The sequence below is a fragment of the Plectrocnemia conspersa genome, unplaced genomic scaffold, assembly GCF_051122295.1.
Source record: "Plectrocnemia conspersa isolate PC_06_02 unplaced genomic scaffold, ASM5112229v1 ptg000001l, whole genome shotgun sequence".
Lineage (NCBI taxonomy): Eukaryota > Metazoa > Arthropoda > Insecta > Trichoptera > Polycentropodidae > Plectrocnemia > Plectrocnemia conspersa.
Window position 1 is genome coordinate 18,383,250 of NW_028277165.1, and position 25,004 is coordinate 18,408,253.

The following is a 25,004-nucleotide window of genomic DNA, read 5'->3' on the forward strand; positions in this document are numbered from 1 at the left end:
ATGGAAATTTATATAGCAACTCACCACGAAACAGCGTCAAAATCCCAAGCGGCATCACTAGCACTGCCACCATCAGATCGGTGACGGCAAGGGACATCAAAAAGTAATTAGTCACATTCTGGAGCCTCCTCTCCCAGCATATGGCCAAGCAGACTAGTATGTTTCCAGCTGCAGTGGCAAACACGAGAAAGAGAGCCAGGAGCGCCCACCAGTTGGCCAAATCTTCTATTTTCTCCGTATCTTCGTATCCAGGAGTAGCTAACCTCCAGTCGCTACCATTCTGACTCGAATTTCTCACGTCCAACGTCCAGTACAAAAAAGTTGAGTTCTCTTCGCCCGATCCGTTCGTAAACACTTCTTCATACTTGACACTGTCATTTTTTGCACTACCCACGAGTCTTAGAGTATTTGTCAAAATATTCATACTAATGTTATGTCTGTGCTTTTCGTGTCGCAAATGATGGCCGCCGTCAAAAAAGCTCGCGTTTAAGCCAACATTGATATTAGAACCATCTGCCGCCGCCATTACGTTTCTATATTAAAGAATACTTTATGATACTGTACATTGTAGACTTCCCTGAATAAATTTAAACAACGCATTTCATGTTTATTATTAATAAAATCTGCATAATTTTGTGTGGGGCGTTTATCTAAAAACGGTCTTAACAAGGAACAGTGACGTAGCTAAAAATATCGAGAGAAACTGAGCAAACACGTAAACCGAACCTAACTAACCAACCCTCATTCCACCATTACTAACACTGCCATTCTTTACTCGGAGAGTGAAATAAACGTATTTCTTTAAAATTTGTTAGTCTCAATCTCAGAAATAATGTTATAGGCCACGTAGCGAGAATTTAAGAAAATATAATATGCTAATGTAAAATTGTTATCTTTATTTCAAAATTGTATGTATGTTTAAAGAAAATGCCACATTTAAGATACACAAAATTTCACTTTATTTGTTAAATTAATCTTTGACAGGCGTGAGCCTAATGCATTAAAACGGGCTAAATCTATACCAACTGAGAAAGTCAATCAGACATAATAAATACCTACACGTAAGTATTAACCACCAGACTGAAAGTCTAATAATCAATGATATCTATATAAATAATTATTTAGCATTAGCTGTAATATAATTTATAAGCAATATTGCAGCTGAAACCTGTTTTTATTAATAACGAATTTTTATAAATCAAAATTCGTGTCTGCTGACATGGCTCGAGCCCGCGGTCTTTGAGTTACTAATCTAGACCTTACTGACTATGCTATTCCGACCCTTTGAATGGTATCGCCGTACAGTGCACATGTACGGTGGTCAATCTTTCACAGTTTTTAGATCCATCAAATAATTACATATTTACATGTATGTATAATATAATATACCGAAAAAAATAATAACTAAAAACATTTCATAAATTTTGATTAAATGTAAATGATTTTTATAAAAAATAATACCAAGAAATAAATTATTAAAACACACTAATATAAAAAAGTAGTGAAATGAATCAAAGCAATAAAATGCTGAGAATCACTGATTTTTTTATATAATTTATTATTAATGCAATATAAAATAATTATAAATAAATAGCATCAGAAATAATTATGGAAAAATATGCAAAATTAACTTCTTCTCAAATGTATACTAACAAATTAACAAATATGTATAAATTAACTCACTATTCAAAGGGTTAATATATGTGGTTATATTTATTTAGCCGTTATTTTAGTAGTTTTAAAATTAATTTCCAGTATTATTTTTTTAATAAAAAATGGTAGAAAATAAATATGATTACTACTATCACAGATGACATTTTTTAGAGAACAGAATGAACTGGCTGACGTTAACAAATGTTTTACTTCGTTACCATTTTTAAGATAATCGATTAGGAATGTATAATTTTCAAGGATTTGTCCTCAATCATTTTTAATATATTTACATATATATATCCCTGGAATCATCTAAAATTTGACAGCCCCAATTTGAATAATGACTTTGTAAAGTCATTAACTAACAAAAATGTTGTTTGTAATACAATACTTTCAAAGTTTATCGAAAATGTATAATAAAGCAATTATGTTAATAAAGAATGCAAATCAAAAATAAAGTTTTAAATTATACCAGCTATAATATCTCAGAAAACCACTACAAAAATATACAATATTATGCGAAATACACAAAAATATATAATAAAAAACGTAAAATACCTAATATGTTTTAAATATTATATAATGTCTATTCTTTTAAAAATTAATTACATTTAACGGAAAATCGGATCAATAACCTTTCCCAATCTAGAAAGAAATTTTTAAAAAAATCTGAAAAAATTGGTATACTTGAACAGCACATATAGTCATTTTTTCTTTCAATATACCCGAGTAACTAGTATCGCTCCAAAATCTGTGGTCCTTTATGAGCCTTTATTTTGTTTCGAAAAGCGAGACAATGAGACGTATTTTTTCAAAAAAAAATGCTTTTATGCCTTCGAAAAACATATGTGAATAGAATGTTTATCAACGTGTCTACTATGACCGAAATTCGCAGAATTCGTTCATTGAACGAAGCAAAATGATGGAGAGGTTTTTATATATATTATAATAATTCGACCGCAGTTTATTTATTCCTAATTATTTAATTTATATACAAATCTGCACAAAAAAATGCCGATACGTGTCCAATCTTTATGTATATAAAATTTATTCCAAACAATATTAGCTATTGTATACACAATTATGTATTTAAAATGTTCCCTTAATTTTTTTGTATGATTGTTAAATAAATTAATATCGGTAAAAAGCGAGAAAAAAATTACGAATATATTTGAAAATTCAAATATTTTTTATTCAATATTCGTGTCAGGCTACGGAGAAGAAGGGCACAGGACAAGCTGGAGTAAAAAATCTTCTGGAGACAGTCAGAAAATTTTTTGCTTCGATTTTAATACTTTTTCTCTTTAAAAAAAAGTTAATAATAATAAATCAGTTTAAATTTATTGAAAAAAAGGCATATAGCAATATAACAAATCATGACCGTTAGTTTCTTGCTGTTAAAAAATATCTTTAATAAAACTAATTTTAAAAACAATTTTGTTACTACGAAAGTATAGAATTTTGTCGTTAAAATATATTTTTCTTTGCAGCATTGCATCAGAAGACCTAGCTTGCGAATTTATTCGCAACCATAACCATCCTCAGATTTCTATTATAACCGGTTGGTTCTCAAAGAAAACCACCGCTTTGGGAAATCCACTGACCGAAACACAGTCTTTTGTTTCCTCGCTCTGGTGCAAGAAACAAAATACCGTTTTGTTTTCATTTTTAGTAAAAGAAAAGTCACTTTATTTATTCATGCACCGAGCGACTTTTCCCTTGAAACTCTCGATAAGTTTACGCTTACATGTTTTTCGAAAATCTAGACTGTCTATTATAATGCCCTAAATTATTTTTCACACTTTTCATATCAAAGATTTTTTTGTAAAAAAAATTCACATTTCATGTCCAAAAAACCACTCGTTTTATAAAAATGTGACTTGAGTCTTTTTATGTACATCAGTGTTTTCTTACAAAAAAAGAGAATATATTTTAGTTGCATATTAAGCATATACAAATTTATAAATGTCTACCAAATATACAAAATATATTGCAAATTTTGCATAGCAATTATATGAATCTATTCTATACTCATTATTAATTAAATTTCTTTGATTTTAGATACCCAATAAACTACTAGTATATCAGATTCTAAATCGGTGGGACTTGTAAAACCGTTGTACGTTTTTTCTACAACCCCAAAATGTTTTTTTTAGATATATACATAGTCTTTTTTAGACAAATTCATTGGCTTATAATTTTGAGTATTTTTTAATATTAACAATAAAACTAAAACGTATCATTTTCCCCTATCTATCAATAATTAAAATAAAATTTTAAACAAATATAAGGCTAATAATTAGTTCAAAAATGCGAGTTTAAATTGGCCACGTAGTGAAAAATCTTACTATATTTTATTTTTTTACTTTAATATTTCATTAGTACAATTCTTTTACTTGAATAATAGTTTGAGAAACGCTTGAATATACGAGGGAAAAATAAACGGTGATTCTTTAACGATCGAAATCCACCCCAGTGAAATAAAAGCTTTTAAACACTTACTTGCCGGTCACGCTTGTTGTTTAAATATTAGATTATTTTAACGTTGCCTTGTTGTATTTGTAACAATGTTTACTAGTCATATAACAGTTTCAGTGCCGTGATCCCATGGGCAATGTCCAAAATATATTCTTCATTTATTAATGTATAACAATTTAGCAAATAGAGGCAAATGTTAAGTTAACTTTTGAAACAGTTCGAGTTGTACCAGCTATTCTAAAATTTAGTTGTCAGATATACAGAGCAAATAATGTAGGGTCTACATATCTAATTGACAGATTTCACTGTAAATTTTTTTTTAAATATTAAAAATAAAACTAAATTATATTACGCAGTTGGAAATGCTAACACAGAATATATCAGTCCTAACCCTCTCTCTCAAAAATTATTAAAAAATTAATTTCATGCAAATTGTATTAATAACATGTGACTTGAAATACTATTAAGTTAAATTTGTCATTAAGAAAAATATAAAGTTTGTCTTGCAGCGTAAAAATGTGCTTTACATGAGACTGCCCATATCTAATAACCCTAATAGCATGAAAAAAATAGTAAAATATTATACTCATAATTAAAAATTTGTCTGAAAGAAAATTTGGATTATATTTAGAATTAACTGCTATTCTTTAAAAATGACATGGAGACACATACTTTGTACCTAGTGTAAAATTTAGATATTTTATATAGTATATGAGATGAAATTTTAATCGCAAATTATTTTAAAAAGTGCAGAAGTTCGTTTAGCCGCAAAACTCTAATTGCCATTTTTAAATATATAAAATATTAAAACTCATTGGAAAAGATTCTTATATACATATGCCTTAGTAAAGATATATGTATATTCATTAGTTCAAATATAATTTCACTTACTCAGTCAACTTGTATAAAACAATTGATTTACAATTTCACTGTTCAGTATAAGTAAAACTGTATTTGTTAATAAACAGATGATCTAGTACGCATTTTTTCACATCGCTAAATAAATTAAACTATACCCAAACTAATTTACATCAATCAATACTAATTTACTTTATGAAAGTTCAAAAACTATAGTTAATTTTAAATTTTTCATTAAGTCAAATTAGTATTTGTTTATTCGTTTAAATTAAATTTGGGTTTGAACAGCAAATAATTTTTTTGCATCGGGCAATTTAACTTCCATAGATATTTAAGAGCAGCACAAAATTTCACTAGCGCATATTAGTTAAATTATATTTTCACTAGTAATAATATATATCTACCGGAAAAATTATATTCGGATCAGTTTTCACTGAAAAGCCAATGACAATATAACTATACTGCTAATATACATTCACTATAACATACATATAATAGAATAATTGAATTTATTGTTTTATACACATCTTCTATATATAACCTCAATTTTATATATTTTTAAATAATTTTCATTATTTATTGTTACGTTTAGTATTTTTTTTAAAAGCCATCTCTATTGTTTCATATATATGTATACATGTTTTAATTATTTATAGATATTTTTAAGAATAAAACAGTCATGAGATGTAGTAATTTTAATGGAAAAAACATTTTTAAATCAATATTAAATAACAATGCATAAAAAGGTCAATTAACTTAAATTCTTAATACATTTTTTGACTTTTTAATAATATTTCAGTATTAATAAACTACCTGAAACAGTTGACCTTTTAGCTACTCCTACATAAACGACAGAAAATTAACTTTCTAATAATGTTTTTATCTTTTTATAGCAATACTATAACTGTGCATATCTTTCTAATAATGGTTTAACGTTAACTTTTAGTGTTATTATATTTAGCATAACATTAACAATTTAATAAAGTGGTGATTAAACAAGTATCTAGTCTATCATGACTAATTTTCGGGTCAATCTAAATATATAAAATATCGAATTTTTGCTTAAGCTTTATTTAGCTATTTAAAATAGTCGCATAAAAATCCATAATTAGGTCCTATATTAATAGCAATTAACAATCTTTTATCTAAAATTATTAAAATGTTAAGGTATTTTACTTCACACAATAATACTTTAACTTTCTCACACATAATCCCAATTTAGTTCGAATGAACTTTGAAAGTCGAATGTACTATTAGTGCAATGAATTGTTGAGGATGATTTATAAGTGTGAAGGAATATAATATTTAATAATTAATATTAATTTAGAAATAGTAATGCACATAATAATGTTGCAGTTATAAAAGCCCACATAGAAAAATAAAATACAAGCAATATAATTGACTGAACTGAATTAACCCCTTCATCGTTTATCACAAATGAGATTACGAAAGCAAGTTTATTGATTCATTTAAGTTTAGATTTTTTTTATTGATTTTTTTATACATATTTATAATTTTTGTTACATATACAATTTCATTAAATGATATTAAGATGGCATTTTTATATTTTTATAAAATAAAATTATATAGAAATTAAAAATTTAAGTGATATTGTTAAATACCTTATTAGGTAATGAATTTAATTCAAACCTCATCTATATTTCACTTTATTTTTCATTTTTTTATGTGGATTTTTGTGTGGTATTTTTTATGATAATTCTCATAAACCTGTATACATAATAAAAAGAGTTTTTGCATTTAAGCCCATTATTTCAGGAATTGAAGGTTGTAAAGTCATATTAGTACTAATTACTTATTGAAAGTGATTTGCTATTTATTTAAGGAGCCCATAAATATGAAGGCGAAGAATATTCAGAATAAAATTATGCAGCTACCTAATTAATATATTAGTTTTGTTATAATATATTTAGTAAAGATTAGTGATTTGAACTTTATGAACCATTTTTTATTGTTTTTCATTAAAATCTATATTCATTTGTATATATTTTTTATATGTTATGAATTGTGTTTTAATTGTAAAAATTAATTACAAATTTGGATAATTTCTAGCTATTATTGCTTTTTATGATTAAAAATTTCAATTATAACGTGATAAATCCAATTAAAATATTTTTCTAGATAGAAGTTCTATGAGTGTTGAATTTTATTTTTGTAGCATTTTTAATTTCTTTATGTAATCAATACAACGCCTTGAAACTATTAAAATGTTCATAATAAATAACTTAAAAAGTGTAATCAATCCCACAGACGTTTTGTAAAGTGAGCAATAATTTCCATCAAAAAAGTTTTGTAGTCTCGTTAGTTTTTAAATATAATTGTATTACTTTGTTCAAATTATTTATTTATGCTACACAAGAACATAAAGGTTCTTAAACTTATTCATATAAATGAATACATTAGTTTCTGATTCTTTCTCCAAAGAAAAAATCGCTGCAGTTGTACGTTATACATCGCTATTTAACGCTGTGATCGTCCGTTTTCGTTAATAGGCACTTTAAGACCACAAAAACGACTGCCGGTGCCGTGCACGTATAAATTTATATACACAAGGGCATTATTGCACAGGTGCTTTTGTGTATTAAGGGCGTTTAATGGACGAGCAGCCCTTCATATGGTCGTTAAATTATTATTTTAAAAAATATAATAATAGTGTTTATATCACTTTTTATTATTAATTGGCTATGCAAACTCGCGGCGATCCACTCGAGCATTGTGCGATCGCATTACTTTAGTCTATTTTCGCGATGGCACAATGAAATGTGGAAAGTTTCGCGCGGAAAACTGCTAGGAGTTTTCCCGGCATCGTCCGCAAGGGCCAACGAGCGGCAGACAACTGAAGTTCGCACCCCTCGACTACGCGCACATACATACGCATATACTGTTAATATTCACAAAAAAATATTTAATGCAACGATATTGTTTATTAATTTTATTTTGTAACATCTCGCTTTTCCTCATTCTCGTTCTTGGTGGTATTATTCGCATTAACTTCAAATAGAATTCAGAATTCAGATATCTAAAGTAATTTTCAAAAATTTTGAACGTAATTAACTCTTCGCATATTATGTACTAGGTCTATTAACTACATTATTCCTTTTACATACCAGTTTATATGGCGACTCACAAAAAACAAGTGTGCCCTAACCTGAGTTAATTTGCTATAACTGATTATTATGCAGCCATTTTGAATCAGTCTACGTACAGTTTGAATTATTACTGCTACCAAACTAGACCAGGGTTAACGTGAAGAGAGAAGCGGCTGCTTTCTAGATCTTCTCCGTCACAATGGTCCGCGTTGTTCTACTTAGCTTAGAGTATAGATAAACTCTCGGGTTTCTAAGGGGGCCCATGTGAAACTTTTTGAAAAAGTGTATATATAAGCGCTTTTATATGTTTGGTCCGCCAGTGAAATAGTGTTCTCAATTAATCGTAGTTTTAAACTATTCCAATATTGAATAAAAAATGGGTGAAGAATTTTAATATTCATATTTTTTTCTCGGTTTTTACTGATATTAATTTATTTAACCAATTAGTGCAAAAAATCAATTAATTTTCTATAAAATAATATTTAATTAAAAAAAAATATTATTTTAATTAATCATTATTTACTTTTATAATTATAAATTATGCATAACACTATTCTGTGCGGATTATTGATTGGGGAAGGGGGCAAAAGGATAATGCTTAATATATTATTACATACTTTTCAAATCAACAGAATTAAGATCAGTTGCGTTTGAATTAAATTTATTGAACATATTAAACACATAAAATTGTCGAATTTATTGTATATAGAATAGTTAATAATGCTTGAAACAAATTTGATATATTTACATAAAGATCGGATCCATTTCATCGTATGTTTGATGCGGATTTGCATATAAATTTAAGAATCTAGAAATAAATTAACTGCCATCGATATTGAACTGATTGAAATAAAATCTTTGCTTCTTGAAACAACAAATGTGATGCACATCTGTTTTTAAGACAGGCGTTAAGCAATAATTAAAGGTGGGCCTTTTCAATATTTTATTGCACTCAATGAACGAATTCTTCGAATTTCTGTCATAGTAGATACGACCGATAAATATTCTACTCACAAATGTTTTTCGAAGGCGTAAAAACATTTTTTTTTTTTGTTAAAAAGAAACGTCTCATTATCTAGCATTTCGATAAAAAAATAAAGTCACATAAAGGACCATGGATTTTAAAACGGCACTAGTCACTTGGATACAAAAAAACGACTTTGAAAGAAAAACGACTACTTGTGTTGCTTAAGTATACAAATTGTTTCCTTCTAAGATTTTTTCCAATTTCATTCGCGGTAGTATAAACGGATATTTGATTCATTATTCCAATATTTATATAATTTGAAATCGGGCGAATAATTTGAATATTCGATTAAGAACTTTACTGTAGAGTTGTAACCTGACAGGCGTAAGCTCAATGCGTTACAACGGGGTAAATCTGTACCAATTGATTAAGTCAATCAGATATAATGAATACCTACAAGTAAGTGTTAATCATCAGACTAAAAGTCTGTGAATCAGTGACATCTGTATTAATAATTATGAATTATTTTGTGTAATATAATTTATAGCCAATAAATGTCACTGCATTTGGAACCGTTTTTTTTTATAATAGCGCATTTTTTATAAATAAAAATTCGAGTGCCGCTGCCGGGGTTCGAACCGGCACCCTCAGAGTTACTAGTCTGAGACGTTACGGACTACGCTATTCCGTCCTTACGCAATTTTTTGTGGTGATATTCTATTTTTTCTTTTAGAAAAGTTGCTCGACTGCAATTCACCGCCCGGTAAATTCGTCGAATGGAAAGTTCACCGATTCTACATCTGATCGCCGATGTTTTATTCATTAAAAACCATGAAACGTCAGCTAAGATATTAAATTTCTTAGTTTGTCATTTTATCCTTCAAATCCATACAATCCGTCAAATCCAATCAATATTGAAAGAACAACGTTTTGCGATCATAAAAACCATAAACAAATGAGCCAAATACTAATAAATAGTTGCCAATTGAAAGAAATTCTATTATAAGTATATTATATTGGACAAAATTATTTTTAAAGATGCTTTATAAACATTGAATAATAAATAAATACTTTTGGATAAAATTAAAAATTTTCATTTTCATTAAAATTGCCAGCGCCGGCTAAATAATTCGAATACTCAAATAAATGAAATATATTCACATTTCTAAAAGACTTTTGCTGAAGTTAGCCATTTGTTGTTTATGACTTGCAATACTCAAAAAAATACTTAATATGCCATAGAATGCCGCAAAGGTAAAATGCTTTTCCACTGCTATTTAGTCTGATAGAAATTACATAAGCACAAAAATTTTTCACATGAAAATTTTATTATACTCGTATGCTAATGATTTGAAAACATTTCCAGAGCACCTCAACAATGCTTTTCATATTAAAATGTGGATCAGTTAAAAATAATTTTAGTATTATATATAGGTACATACTATAAAACATTAGTTACTATTAAAATGATCCTTAAAAAAAATTGTGGATATACATGCAAGTGTGACAAGAATGACTCACTGGCCGATCGATTTTTTTTCCCCATTTTTTGGGAATCACAAAACGTCCACATTTGAGAAGGACCAATATCATATAAATTAAAAAGTATACATTATTTTAACGTTAAGAACCTTTTCAACATGATTTCCTAACTATTCCATCTCGTTTGGCAGTCAAGAATTAGACTATTCTTTTCCCATTTTTTGTTTTGGTGTTTTGACTCTTCGCTTATAACACATGCATCAGTTCTCATGGTATTTTTAAGTTGAAAGTTAAAAATTTGTGCTCTCTCAAAAACCATTTATAATACTTTCTCAGCATCACATAAACTATTAGCTAAGCACACATATGCTAAGCACAAATATGTCCGACGGACACCAGGACAGATCTGTCCGAGCTTCGCCATACTCGCAAACTGTCTGAACTCGGACATCAGCCTTACGTATTTTTAGGTGATTCCGCGTTTCAACTAAACAAGAATATTATGAAGCCCTATCACTACAGTACTATAAGAATAACTAATGGCGATTGGCGTCAAAACAATAATCAATTACACGGTTTACAATTATTTTAACACACGAATTTAGTTTATAATATATGATGTCTCACTGTTTTTGATAAAAAAAATATCCAAAAATACATTTTCAACGGTAATAATATTGAGTGACCGATGGGTCATAAAGTAATAAAACCTTATGTTAGACGTTTACCTATGGCGTCAACTTTGCAACTTTAACAAATAAAGGCAAGCGGAAATGACCCGGGTCATAAAATCACTTAAGGGACAAATTATAACAAAAATTACTAACCATCGGGGCGGGTGCTCGGATCTGCATGTCCGTGTTCGATCCGTTCGTTTTGAGCATGGACAGTAGACAGGCGACGGACAGACAAATGTGTGTCTTTTCCCACCACACACGATCGGATATGTCCGCCAGCCACCCGCGATGGGGATCTGTCGGATGTTCCCACGCTTGTATGGCCAACTGGAACAGCCCAAATTAAAATCTTTTGCATTATGGCATACGTTATTATTTAAATACCTTCATTTTTTGCTAGTTCACTCGTCTACCGTTATATAGATTTTTTCCCATTATTCTTAGTGCGATCCAATTAATTTATTATTTCCTGTTTACCGTTGTCATAAGATGTGTAAATAAGCTTCATTACCCGAGATTTGTTTTTTAGTAATGAATAACCTCGTTGTTGTATAGATTTTCGTATAAAAAATTTCGTTGTTATGGCGTTAATGAAAATTCCATCAAATGCAGCAAGATTTGCTACAATTTCTTTTAAGCTGCTCTTTTTACGAAATTGAAAATCCTAATTGTTTTTGAAGTCATGAGGATCTATAATAGGTGTTTCTTGTTTGTCAGTCGTTTCTGTTTTTTTGTCAGTTATTATTTAAAGAACTGCTTTGAGATTATTACGGAGATTCCTCGTAGACCATCATTTGCAATGATTGTAACATGCCTTGTTTTTTCCAACCTTTTTTAAATTATGCCAAACTTCTGATTCATTTACAGTATTCACTATGGTCTAAAAATTGAAGGAAATAGTTTTATTAATGACGTTTAAAATTGAATAAATAAAATAATTTTATTAAATAAGAAATAAAATTATTAAACGGTACGAAAACAAGCGCTAATTTTCAATTAATGATAATTCAATACTTAGTAGTGGTAAAAAAACTCACCTTTTTATTAAATTTTTATGACAAAGGATCAATTCACAGAAAAAATTAATATCGATTGCTATCAATTTAGACGCGTAACAAAAGCAATTGTTTCACAGCGGAGCGATCTAGCAGATTGGTATTTGATCTTCATACAAAATTTTCTGCCCCAAAACATCAGTTAGGGCTTTGACTATGATCACGAACAAAACGCAATATTCTCAACGTAAAAAATATTGACCTAACGGAACTAATTATACCTGATCCTTACCCGAGAATTATTATTGAAGATTAAATGAACAAACGAAAATATTTTTAAAACAAAAAACATAAATATTATATTGATTATTCAAAATTCGCCAAGAAAATGAACGTTTCGCATCTATTAACAGTTGTAACAGCGCACGCTTAAATATTTATAGATAAAATTATTAAATTTATAGTGCAAAGAATTAAATTTATAGTGGAAACTATTTAAACTAAAGTGCCATTAATTCACGCCCTATACTTATTAACAAAGGACAACACGTAGGGATTCGAAACAACAGATCCTTAGGTTGTCAGATCTCACACTTGTCCTAAATATTTAATATTTACAGCGAAAGGTAGATCAACACAAAATCTTTCTCAGGCTGATCAAGTATATAAAAGCATAAGTATATATAGCGCTTAAATCTATAACTTCCATTTGCACTTGCACGAGAGTTTGTACAAACTCAAAACTATTTACCATCGACAGACAGAAAAGGTCGAGAAAGCAGTCCATCTTCATGTCGACCTGGTCCAGCTATGACGTCCAGAATTCAGATTTCAACCTCCTTTGGAGACGACTGGATTCTTCAGACGCCTACAATATTGCGAGGACATGTATTCGTTAAGATAATTATACAAATTGGGTGTAGATGTAATTCAAATTGTAAACTAAATAACTTGGTTGTGCATTAATATAAAAATCGATGAATTTTACTATAAATATCTAAATAAATATAAATTTTTATATATAGAATTATACACAAATAAATATTTTTTGATTGTATTTTACATCCAAGATCGAGATAAAAAATACAAAGATCAAGAAGTGATAGGTCTACTCTACAGAATAAGCTTGTCGGGGCAGACAAAGGACTATGCAGCGGCTCTAATTATTATTTAACTAAAATGATATAGTCAGGCATTCCTAATTAAATCTGGTCATTGAACCCTTTATAATCTGTATAATTTAATATTTGAATCAAAGCGATATTTTTATATCTACTATGGAACTCTCACCCGTTTCTTGGTAGCAATTTCTAACATGGGACACTATTTATCTCAGATCATTGAGCAATGCTTGTTTCTTAAATCAAAACCAAAAATAATATTCGAAGACGATATTATTAATTGTAAGCCTACAGGTTTAATACAACAGATAAGAGTTATTTTTATTAATTATAAATAATTAATAATATAATTTCATTTAACTAATGACCAGTATTTATATAATATGAATAGCGTCAATTTTAAATGATAAAATTCGATTCTGCCGATGTGGATGAAACATAGTCACAAGTCCAGATTTCTATCAAAACGATATAATAGCGAAATGTAAAATATTATATATTTAAATAATAGAAATCAAAGAACATACAATTTTTTTTAACTAGTTGTTTTATATTCGCCTATTATATTTAATGGTTAGGAAGTTATATTGTCACTGGATAACGAGTTACCATTAATAGTATCAAATTGATTTAAAAGACAAATTGGTTATATTTATATGTTTACTTTTTTACATATTACAACAAACATACAATCTTCTGATACAGTATAAAATTTAAATTTAAATGTTACACATACAAAAAGAACACATAGGCATATGGAAGTGCACAAAATATAACGTGAACGTTTAATTTCACATATTATAATTATATTTCATTCCAATTTAGAACTAAACAATCTTAAAAAAAATAAAGTTCCTTACTGGTATCGAGTTAATTATTCATATAAATACATCATAAAAGGTATGATTTATTGTACAAATCTAAAATATACTGCATTATACAATTTAAAAAAACATATCGACATATTTATATTATTGCGAAGCAAATTTTTTATCTATCTATAAAATCTTTATATATTACGTCTATAAACACTTTCCAGGCAAATAAAACACTAATACAATAGATAACTTTTCTATGTTCTATATTGCTGTACATTTATTTTTAATCAAACTTTCAACAAAAGCGTATTGAACATTATAATATATCGACCCGGCGAAGGTTTCTTATACAATCGTGACACATTCATAAATTTATTAATATATGTACAGGAATTGATCAAGTTTAATACAAATAAAATGAAAAATCAAATTTTAAACAAGTTACAATGCGTATAAATTGAAATAATTGGAATGAATACGAAGGATGTATGTTTAAACTTTACATGAATATCATATGAAAGTGTAATATTTTTATTAAAATTGTTTTTCCTTTATTCGTTTTGAGATCGGCTTAGCTTACAATTTCAACAGTCAAAAATATGATAAAAATAAAATTTGGCTCTGAAATCACCGGATACTTACTTATTGAAATAATTGATCGAAGCTCGGAAAAATAAATTAAAAAAATAATAAACAATACCGTAATATTGATGATAACGGAACAGTTGAAAAACTAAGTTAACACAATATAACCAATTTATGTGGTGTAAAATAAATATTTTACGCCGTATAATCTACCGAAAGGGTCAAAGTATTGTCGATGATCGGAAACAGTTCTGGAGGATTAGGCATTCGACCCGTTTCTATCTTAGACCAAATAGGTATATCGTTAAGTGAAATTTCAAACGCTCCAGATGACACCAGCTGTGTTTCTAACGTGTTCGAAAGAAAATACAGCATCATACACGCATATAATTTGTTTTCAGTGCACCAAGTCCACCAGCTCGGCTGCGGTCTATTAAATATGGCGAATATTTGCACGTTACTTAATATGCTAAATATCAAAATCATCTTGGCAAAGCCCTGAAAATAAAAATAAAGTGATAATTTATATATTAAACTGTTTAAATTATAAAACGATCAAAGCAGCACTCACAATGAATCGAGACAAATACATTTTGATACCAGGAGGATCATAATTTGCTCCAAAGACGGATATCTCAGGATATTTTTGTTGTATTATACCAGCGTAGTCATCGAACACTTTACGGTAGCCACAAGAATAACTAAAAAACATCAAATATTAGATTGTATTGATCAATATAATAATACTAATTATTAATTATTATGTATAAAGGTTATTTCGAAAGCTTGGAATGTGTTTAAGATGGCGAAGTTCGTTCAGTGACTAGAAAAACTACTATTAAAATTCATCTTCCATTTGTGTCTGTCTATGACAATATATTAGTGTTGTGTATTTGTTGTAGTATGATGACATATTGTGTGTGTGTGATTAACATAACAATTTGATAATGAAATACATAAATATTTAATATTATATTATAATGTTATGAAAGATGTAAAAATCGATCAGATTCGATTGTCATTATGGGTTGACAAATATTTTCGAAATGACTTTTTGTAAGTTTCGCAGTAACTTGTCCTTCTAGAACAAAAATTTTCCATATTTTAGTATTTTTAAAAAATTATATTTAAAAAAAAAAGTCACCTTAGATAAAAGCATCAGAAACCTAATAAAAAATAATATTTATTCGCAAAGAATTGTAATCACTTGTTTTACGCATGACCCGACGCGAACTAGTTAATCTTTTGATATATTTTTTATAAATTAATTTTAAATGTCAAATATATTTGAAGTAACGCGCATGCGCACAAAAGAATCGTTTATTTCTACTCTCGTTGTATTATAAAAATATCATTCTTTAGTAATATTTTTGACTCAAAAAGAAATTGTCAATTCACAAATATACGATATTGTCATAAAATGTTACGAGATCGGTTACCAATAAAGGATATTCATGGTGGCCCGGGGCGGAATAGGGACGTCCCCTGTGTCTGGAGGTCCCGCGGCCTCGGTCAGAGTGACCGTCCATACGCAGACCGCAGCCACTGCCGCCAAACACAACAACGGCCACACGCGCTTACCCACGAGCGACATTGCGACCACCTGACAGACACCGGCTGGGAATGGTTGCCATGCGCGACAAAATTGCGTCACTGTTGCTGTTGTGGGCTAATGTCGAACATTGTAATAATTCGATTTATATATCACTGAATATATTTATTAATTGTAGGAAAAATAATTTCCTTATATGTGAATAAATAAATTACTGCCTATTTTATTGTAAACCAATTTTAAAAACACATAATTTTTATTTATAATTTTCAAATGTAAAATCAATTAAGCTTTTTATCTTAAACTTTTCTTTATAGTAATAAATTCAAATATTATTGTGTAAATATCTTTTTAAATATATTTAGTAACGTGTTGCTAAAATTTTAATAATAAATAATATTTTTCTTTAAAAGTTATATTTAAAAAATTAAAATTAAAATAATTACAAATAATTTAACTTATATTCATTACATATAGTATTTTTATTTTTATTAAATACTCGCACCGTGGCATTAAAGGATCCCATGAAGGCAACGAAAATCTATAAAATTGATGGTCATGTGCCTAATACTTTAAGTTGCCCTTTTTTCATGAGCGAAAATTTGCAGCAATTGTACTAATATTGTTTTTAACGTTTTTGCTTGTTTTAAGAAGTTCTTTGTTATATTTTCCTATGAAAATATTACGAATTCGGATATCATCTACATTTTTATTAAAATTTAATATTTCACTTACAATTCTAATTATCCTCTTCGCCAACTGACAATTTCATCTAATTTCCAAGTAGTTGATTTAAAAGTTTTAAATTGAGTGTTCATTTTCTTATTAGTTAACTTTAAATTAATTGATACTTTAAATTTACTTCTGGCGTATTCATCAACCTCAATGTCATCTATATTATTATACTGTCGATTTAGTTTTCTCGGAGGAGATTTCCGTATATTATATATTCTTAAAAGTTAATATTCCTATATGAATTAGTTTTAATTTTCTCTTCAATTTGGCTTTTATAATACCCCAGATTTTATTTTAATTTATTTAAAACAGAAATTGTTCTTAAAATTAATTGATCTTATTTAGCGAGATTTTGTTGTTCATTAAAGAGCATTCGACAAAAAATCAATTTCTTGGAATATATCTATCATCAGAGGCAAGTCTTTTAAAAAATATGTATTTCCATTCGTGTAACAATTCTAGAATAATTTTTGTTTTTTGAAAAATGCTTGCAAAACAACACGTTGATTGCAAGCTACAATCAGCTTACTTTGGTCCCAAAACTTTGCCATTTTTTTTTATAATTGTGATTAAAAGTTCCTTGGAAATATTAAAGACATTTTGTTTGCTTTTATTTGATTTGTAAAATATTTTATAAATTTTATCAACCAACATTTTTAAGTGATTAACTAGCGAAATGTATTTTATTGAATCATCCAAAACAAGCTGTAAACGATGATTCAAACAATGCCAGATAGCGCATGAGGAAAATATTTTTTTTATTGTGCTCACTCCTGATGTACACCCTAACGTACTGGCACCATCTGAACAAAATCTAATTAAATTCTCCTTTTAGTGGTTATAATCTATTCCATAAGAGCTCAATGTTCTTAGTAAAACATCGTGAATTATTTTTAAATCGTGAGCTTCCAATTCCATCAAATCTTCAAATATAGTTGAACAAAATTTGATACAATCTACTTTTAAAAATATTAAATTACTACAGATTTACTAAAAATTGTGTATGCTTTGTCAATAAAGTTATTGACAAAGCATAAACAATTTTTAGTAAATCTGTAAAAAAATTTCAACAATTTTACAACATATTTTCTTCTCAAGCTATTGCTATGTGTTTGGCGATTCTGGTCGCAGAATATCGCGAATGTAGTCCAACTCCCAAATCGAAATTATTTTTTACGTCCTGTTTCTAGTGCCCGTGTTTTAAGAACCGGCTCTACGAACTAAAATAATTTTAACAAACTGGCAATTTGACACAGATTGAGCCGCTGCAGTAGTATTTTTATTGTGATAAAAAAGTTACATGAATATACAAGTAAGTGTGAGTGGACGGTGGTGCGGGACCCGCACCATCCATGCAAGGCCACCGAAGTTGCCAAGCGAAAATTGTCCGTCACGCCAGTGTTACCAGAGTGCTGCCAAGTTTTAGCCACAATAAACCTAAATAAATACATATATGAATAGGACCCCCACAGCGGCTTCCATAAATTATGTCACTGGCTTAAAGAAGGGGGGAGGGTCAGTGGAATTGTGACAGTGTGAAACAAACAGAAGTCTGACTCAATAAAATCTTATGATATAGGGGGTGGGGAGTAAAAAAATCATGAAAAAACTGTGACATGATTTATCTAAGCCGCCTTAATGAAATCAAATATCAATTCACTATTACAGTCGAATGAATGTTGCCACTAAAACTTTTTACTTCACAGGGAGTGATATTTGAATAAAAGGTTTACAACTTAATTTGTTAATATTATTTTAAACTAAATATTTGCTTACTTAAATTTTTGTATTTATAAAAAAAAACTGTACATAATGCACTTACTACTTATATTAAAATAATTGTTTCTAATTAATATTATTATTTTATTTTAGATTTAATTATATTCGTGTCTATACTTAAAAAATCACTAACTTTTACCTATTTTTATTATGTACACTGATTGTACATCACTAACCACTACGGAAATATTATGTCAAAAAAAAAAATATTTAAAAATAATAATATTTGGTTATGTGTTTTCGCTATTGGCTACACCGAGAGTGATATGTCATAAACTTCACAAGACTGCTATTTTAAGGTTGAAAAAATGTCTTTTTTTCTTAAACTATCTAATAAATTATTATTAACAATAAGTTATTAAATATAATATCGGATAACCACAACTAAAACAATTGTTTTTTAATTTCGTTTGGCGCAGCTACCGATATTATAGTTAAAAGTATTTGTTATAAAACGTTTTACTTTATAATTGAAAAATGTGTATTTAAACCCAAAATAAATATGGTTGTATACTTTTAAAGTGATTATATGATATAAATATATAAGTGTTAGTATTTTATTATAACCTTTAAGATTATTGTATATTTTATAGATTAGCTATTATGCCTAACTGCGGACACAGCTGTTCTCACGACCACGATCATGACGATTCGGAGGAGAGAGGAATTCAATACAGTTTGTTCGAAAAGATTGACTTGGAAAACTTGCAATGTTTGAACGAGTCTGAAGAGAATTCCGGTAAAAACGTATTCAAGCCTTGGAATGATAGGCTTAATTTTGAAAAGGTGTTAATTGTGTTTAATTATTGTGATAAAAGCTCAAAAAGCAATTCTTAAAAACGTATCAATCATACTTCAGGGAGTCGAAAGCGACGCAGATGAAGAATTATTGTTCAACATACCATTCACTGGAAATATAAAACTCAAAGGTCTAATTGTAATCGGTGAAGATTCTGACTCACATCCTTCTCTATTGAGACTGTAAATGCTAATTTTATACATTTTTCATTCTATTCCTATTTTAAATCGTATTGAAAAATATTTTTATAGATATAAAAATCGACCAAATATGACGTTTGATGAAACCTCAATTTCGCCAGATCAAGAATTTAAACTGCAAAAAGACAACACTGGGAATTTAGAATATGTGACAAAGTAAATAACAAATGCATACATTATTTTCTTATTATGGAACAGCATAAATAATCAATAATGAAATCAATTTTTAATTTTAGAATTGTCACATTTTCTTCCGTTTCTCACTTGACTTTACATTTTCCTAAAAATTTTGGAGCTGAAACAACTAAAATATATTACATCGGATTACGAGGTGAATTTACGCCTGCTCATCGCCACGGTGTTACTATTTGTACTTATGAATCGTCTCCCAATGTCTCCGACCATAAGGCAGATAACGCCAATAATGTTAATTATGAAGTTCAATAATGTATCAATCATTTCTAATAAAGTAACAAGGCTATTGAGTATTGTTTTTCTTCAACCTATTGTTATTAACATCACAGTAAAAGGTGAGTTTATAATGTTAGTATCACTGCTGGGGCTTTGCAATTGAGAAGTTATTAAATTTGGCTAAAAGTTGTTTTATTATATTAAGTAATTTTATTTAATCAACTGCATAGATTTTCTTCTCAATGATAAAAACAAGATTTTGTCATAAAGGTCACGGCATATGATGGCATAAGATGTTACTTGTTTATCTATACGATTCAAATCAAAAACTCGAATATTGATTGCAGATATACTTTCAGTCCTTTTGAGAATATAAACTCAACAAAACATTAATAATAAATATTTACTTTTAAGCAAGTGTCTGGCAAAATGTGTGCTGCGGCACAGAAGTTCACCAAGAAAATCCATTGATTTTTTCTATCATCTTGGATACATGAGGGCGAGCTCTGTCTTGGTAAAAAGTACCCTTCTTTAATTTATCAGGGAATGTTTTTTTTATGATCTGAGTCGCTTTTAAGCTAATTAGCTGAGCACGCTATGTGTTTGTCGTAATTGTCGTAAGGTATAGATATTTGAAATATAAACAATATTCACAATACTGGAACAACATTTATTTAATATAAAAGTTTTCATAATTGCAGTGCATATTTTAAAATCGTTCACTAATCACAGATTTTTTTGATACAAACAAACTTTTATACACGTAAATAATTTTATTGATAAATTAATAGAAATCATTACACAATAAATTAAATTATAACACGTATTCCTAAAATTACTCTAATATAATAAAACGATTTCTTTGTTTTATCGTTGTAAATGCATAGTTTGATACGTTGTGATAGAAACGAAATTCGTTAAATTTGCTTCTTTTTTTCAGATTGCTTCTATTATACTTTATTTAATATAACAATATTAATATAGTTGATCACATAAAAACAAAATTCATATTCTACCATTCGGCTTGTATTAATATTAACTTTTGTATACCTAATTATTTGGTCTTGAATTTAAGCTATTTAATTTGATACAAATAATTTATTTTTGATATTTAAATATGATTTCATCATATTATACAAAATAAATAAATTAAATGTTAGGTTTTATGAAAATATGTTTTTTAAATATGTATGTCTAATAAATAGGTTGTTTAAACTTTTCATGGACGTTGAGGTCTGTATGGCTTTCTCCTTCTATTATTTCTATTTCGTCTGAATTCTGCTTGTATTTGTGGAGAATGGGCTTCGTTTGGTAAAGAAGTAGTAGTTTGTGGTATTTTACGAATGCAAACAGCACATCTGAAAACACATTGATAAGATCATCCGTAATTAAATATAAATCCAATTTAAGAGTTGAGACATACCTGCTTATTTTTTGGGTATGATCTCTTTTTAATGTTTGTTGTACTGGTTTATTAAACATTTCGTTATTTTCAATGGTAGCCATCCAATATGAGAATGCGTTAGGGAAATAATTACATCTACCCATTCCATTGCATTCTATGAATGGTCTGGCTCTAAATTCTTCTAGACATGACCCTGGAGATACTAAGGCTTGGCCTGATGAACCTCCAGCGACGGCGTGCTGAAACGTTATAATGAAACATTTTATAAACAACTCGTTCGCTCATAAGTTATTAAATAAGTATTACCATTAGAAAACTGTAACCGATCCATAATTCTTCCCATTGATTCGGACATGTAGGTATATCCATGGATTGACTATGTACAGCAATAATATTTGTAGAAGCTTCACATACTGAACAACTGAAAGTTAAGAAAATGTCAATAATATTACATTTTATCAAAGTATCAATTCTAATGTGTAGTTTAAAATACCGCGAAACGTATCGTCGGACTTCAGGTGATGGAATCGGGGTCATTTGCATAGGCATTGGCTCAGGAGTGGAAAGCCAAAATGAATAATCACTTCTTTGCGCAAAATTACAAAGTTCAGTTCCTGACGAACTACAGAACATGTAAGGCATTGTGGAAAATCGACGTAAGCAACTACCAGGTGAACCTAAAATATACATAATAAATCATAATAATTATCAATTTAATTAAAGCTCATAAAATTATTATAAGTCATCGTACCCAAGTCTTGTCCGTGGGCATTTTCATTGCCCTGAATATGTATAAGTGAATAACCTTCCCACAATTTAATCGAATTCTTAGGACAATTTGGTATTTCAACTGTTTGAGAATGTTTAGCGAAGAAGTATCCGCGACTTCTGGGGCTGTCGTATATTTTTGGTACTCCTTGTAATCCTTTCTGTCCTTTCCTTCCTATAGATCCGCGTATACCTCTTATACCTTGATCACCCACGTCACCTTCTAATCCTATCGAGCCGCTCAATCCTTCTAAGCCAGGTAATCCAATATCGCCCTTCATTCCAGGTATGCCATCATATCCAGGACTGCCAGGTTCGCCATCAATTCCTGGTACACCAAAATCACCAATATCTCCTGGCAGACCGGGCAATACGTCTAAGGAGTCTCCCATTTCGCCTCGTACGCCTTTCAATCCTTCTCTTCCCACAAAACCTTCTATGCCTATGTCACCTTCTAAGCCTTGTCTACCCACTTCTCCTCTTAATCCTTGATCTCCTTTATCTCCGATTATTCCTTTTAACCCCATGAAACCATGCGTTCCATTTTCTCCGGAGCTACCAATATCACCTAGTATACCAAATACTCCTCCCGAATAATCTCCAGTGACACCTGTTAAGCCTTTGAATCCTTTAGGACCTCTAGGCCCCTCTAATCCTACATTTCCATATCTTCCTACTACCCCTACGTTTCCGCGTTCTCCATTCTCACCAGTTTCTCCTACAATGGATAATCCTGGAATGCCAGTATTTCCAATTTCACCATTTTTGCCATAATCCCCAGGTGAGCCCTTTTGGCCCTGCTTTCCAGCATATCCACTGTATCCATCGAATCCAGCATTTCCATTGTCGCCTGCTTCAACATAATCGGGAAGTGGCCCCGGCTCGCCAGGTAGTCCTACATCTCCAGAATCTCCGATCTCTCCCACAAAGCCTGCTAGACCTAATTCTCCAACTTCACCCACATCACCTCTATTTCCTTTCATGCCCAGATATCCAGAATAACCTATCCTTCCTTGTATTCCGCGAATACCTGCCAATCCTACCAATCCTTGCTCTCCTGGTTCTCCTTTAGTAGCACTTCTATAAGTGATAGCACCTGGTGAACCTTTCAATCCTTTTGGCCCTTGATCTCCTTGATAGCCTTGTAAGCCCCTAGGTCCAATATCACCAGGTAATCCTGGCCTGGCTATTAGGCCAGGATCTCCGTCCATTCCGATAGTGCCTTTAATCCCAATATATCCTTGATCTCCAAGAGGACCTTTAATTCCTCTTACTCCACCAAGTCCATAGCGGCCCTTAAGACCAACATCTCCAGTTTCGCCTTTATCGCCACTAATTCCTTTAGAACCCATTATGCCCATATTTCCGGTAATACCTTGCTTACCTTTCAGGCCATTAAATCCTTCAGTGCCATCTGCTCCTGTCATGCCCTTAATACCAGATAATCCTACTACTGTTGGTCCGACATCACCTCTTTCGCCTTTTTTCCCTTTAATTCCATCACGGCCTCGTCTCCCGTCGGGTGCTGGTATTCCATTATCTCCCGGTTCTCCTTTAGCTGCATACGATGATGGTATCCCTGATACTCCTTTGTATCCTGGCAGACCTTTGCTGCCTTGCAAACCTTTGTATCCCGGAATACCTGGATAGCCAGGAGGGCCAGAAGGACCTATATTACCTAAATCTCCAAAGAATCCAGTTGCTCCTCGAAATCCTATAGGTCCATCTCGACCGGGGATTCCAATCAGTCCAAAGTCTCCATCATCACCAGAATCCCCAGGAATACCTCCTATTCCAGGAAGACCTGGAGGGCCAATATCTCCAAGTATACCCGTATCACCCAAAATTCCATTAAATCCTTGATCTCCAATCATGCCCTTCTCTCCCTTGGCTCCAAACGGACCGTCAATTCCTCGATAGCCAGGATAGCCTTTTTCTCCCCTTCCTCCTTTCAGTCCTTTGTAGCCAGGTCTTCCCGGTGCTCCCCCAATTCCTTTCCTGATATCACCTCGAACACCTTTCACTCCCTGCAAAAGTTACCCATGCTATTTTAATATACATACAAAAAAAAACATACATTTGATTTACGATAATATAATAATGAAGTTCAGAGACTCTTCACAGTAATTATTTTAACTTTTATTGAAATAATGATCAGGGATTTATTTAGTACCTAGTAATGACTTTAAGGAATATCGGTTTCACAATATGTAGCCATGAAATTAACATATATATAAGAGACGGCATTCTGGAGAGGCAGGTGCCAGTATTTGCTACTCCTTGAAATGCTCGGTAATGAGTGTTCCCACTGCGCCGGCGACGGCACGATTTTATTGCTTTGACGTGGATTTTTGACTTCTGAGAAGGGATAATTGTTTTTTGCGCCCTACTATTGGTCAAAAATCGATTTAGATATGATTCATTCGCTTCTCACAAATTGTAAGTCGTAATATTGTTATAAAAAGTCTTAAGAGGGGAAGATAGAGGCATTTGTTTTCTCTTGAATTTGATGAGAAAAATGCATCTCAGGACGGAATAGCGAAATCCGTAACGCCCCGGCAGCGGACTCGAATTTTTATTTTTTTTTAAAATGCGCTATTATTAAAACAATCGG

General features: G+C 30.3%; 4 protein-coding genes across 6 annotated transcripts in view; 1 reads left to right on the plus strand and 3 right to left on the minus strand.

Moving 5' to 3' along the window:
* 5-HT2B (5-hydroxytryptamine receptor 2B) overlaps window positions 1-11,545 on the minus strand; it is a 122,329-nt gene extending 110,784 nt beyond the window's left edge. For 2 of the 3 annotated variants that reach the window (XM_088181143.1, XM_088205426.1), the window contains exons 1-2: window positions 11,373-11,510; window positions 25-533 (exon numbers count right to left, since the gene is read on the minus strand). In XM_088181143.1, the coding sequence (XP_088037269.1) occupies window positions 25-526 (502 nt within the window). In that variant the 5' untranslated portion in view covers window positions 527-533; window positions 11,373-11,510. Of the gene's footprint in view, window positions 1-24; window positions 534-11,372 lie in introns of all 3 variants that reach the window. The other variant, XM_088181947.1, reaches the window with a different exon arrangement.
* A 2,435-nt stretch (window positions 11,546-13,980) lies between these two features.
* Window positions 13,981-16,422, minus strand: SelT (selenoprotein T). The gene is made up of 3 exons (XM_088183148.1): window positions 16,181-16,422; window positions 15,313-15,442; window positions 13,981-15,239 (listed from the first exon to the last, which is right to left on the minus strand). Exons 1-3 carry the CDS (start codon window positions 16,333-16,335, stop codon window positions 14,937-14,939), a joined length of 588 nt encoding a protein of 195 aa, XP_088039274.1. The 5' UTR covers window positions 16,336-16,422; the 3' UTR covers window positions 13,981-14,936.
* Window positions 16,423-19,049: 2,627 nt separating this feature from the next.
* Window positions 19,050-20,291, plus strand: LOC148239051 (PITH domain-containing protein CG6153). The gene is made up of 5 exons (XM_088184353.1): window positions 19,050-19,106; window positions 19,401-19,593; window positions 19,667-19,788; window positions 19,858-19,962; window positions 20,043-20,291. The coding sequence occupies exons 2-5, from the start codon at window positions 19,411-19,413 to the stop codon at window positions 20,251-20,253; spliced, it is 621 nt and encodes a 206-aa protein (XP_088040479.1). The 5' UTR covers window positions 19,050-19,106; window positions 19,401-19,410; the 3' UTR covers window positions 20,254-20,291.
* Window positions 20,292-20,866: 575 nt separating this feature from the next.
* Window positions 20,867-25,004, minus strand: part of LOC148239052 (uncharacterized) — a 29,706-nt gene continuing 25,568 nt past the window's right edge. Inside the window, exons 11-15 of the mRNA XM_088185148.1 lie at window positions 22,374-24,417; window positions 22,116-22,299; window positions 21,929-22,043; window positions 21,641-21,861; window positions 20,867-21,575 (exon numbers count right to left, since the gene is read on the minus strand). Coding sequence (XP_088041274.1) covers window positions 21,437-21,575; window positions 21,641-21,861; window positions 21,929-22,043; window positions 22,116-22,299; window positions 22,374-24,417 — 2,703 coding nt within the window. The 3' untranslated portion in view covers window positions 20,867-21,436. The remainder of the gene's footprint in view (window positions 21,576-21,640; window positions 21,862-21,928; window positions 22,044-22,115; window positions 22,300-22,373; window positions 24,418-25,004) is intronic.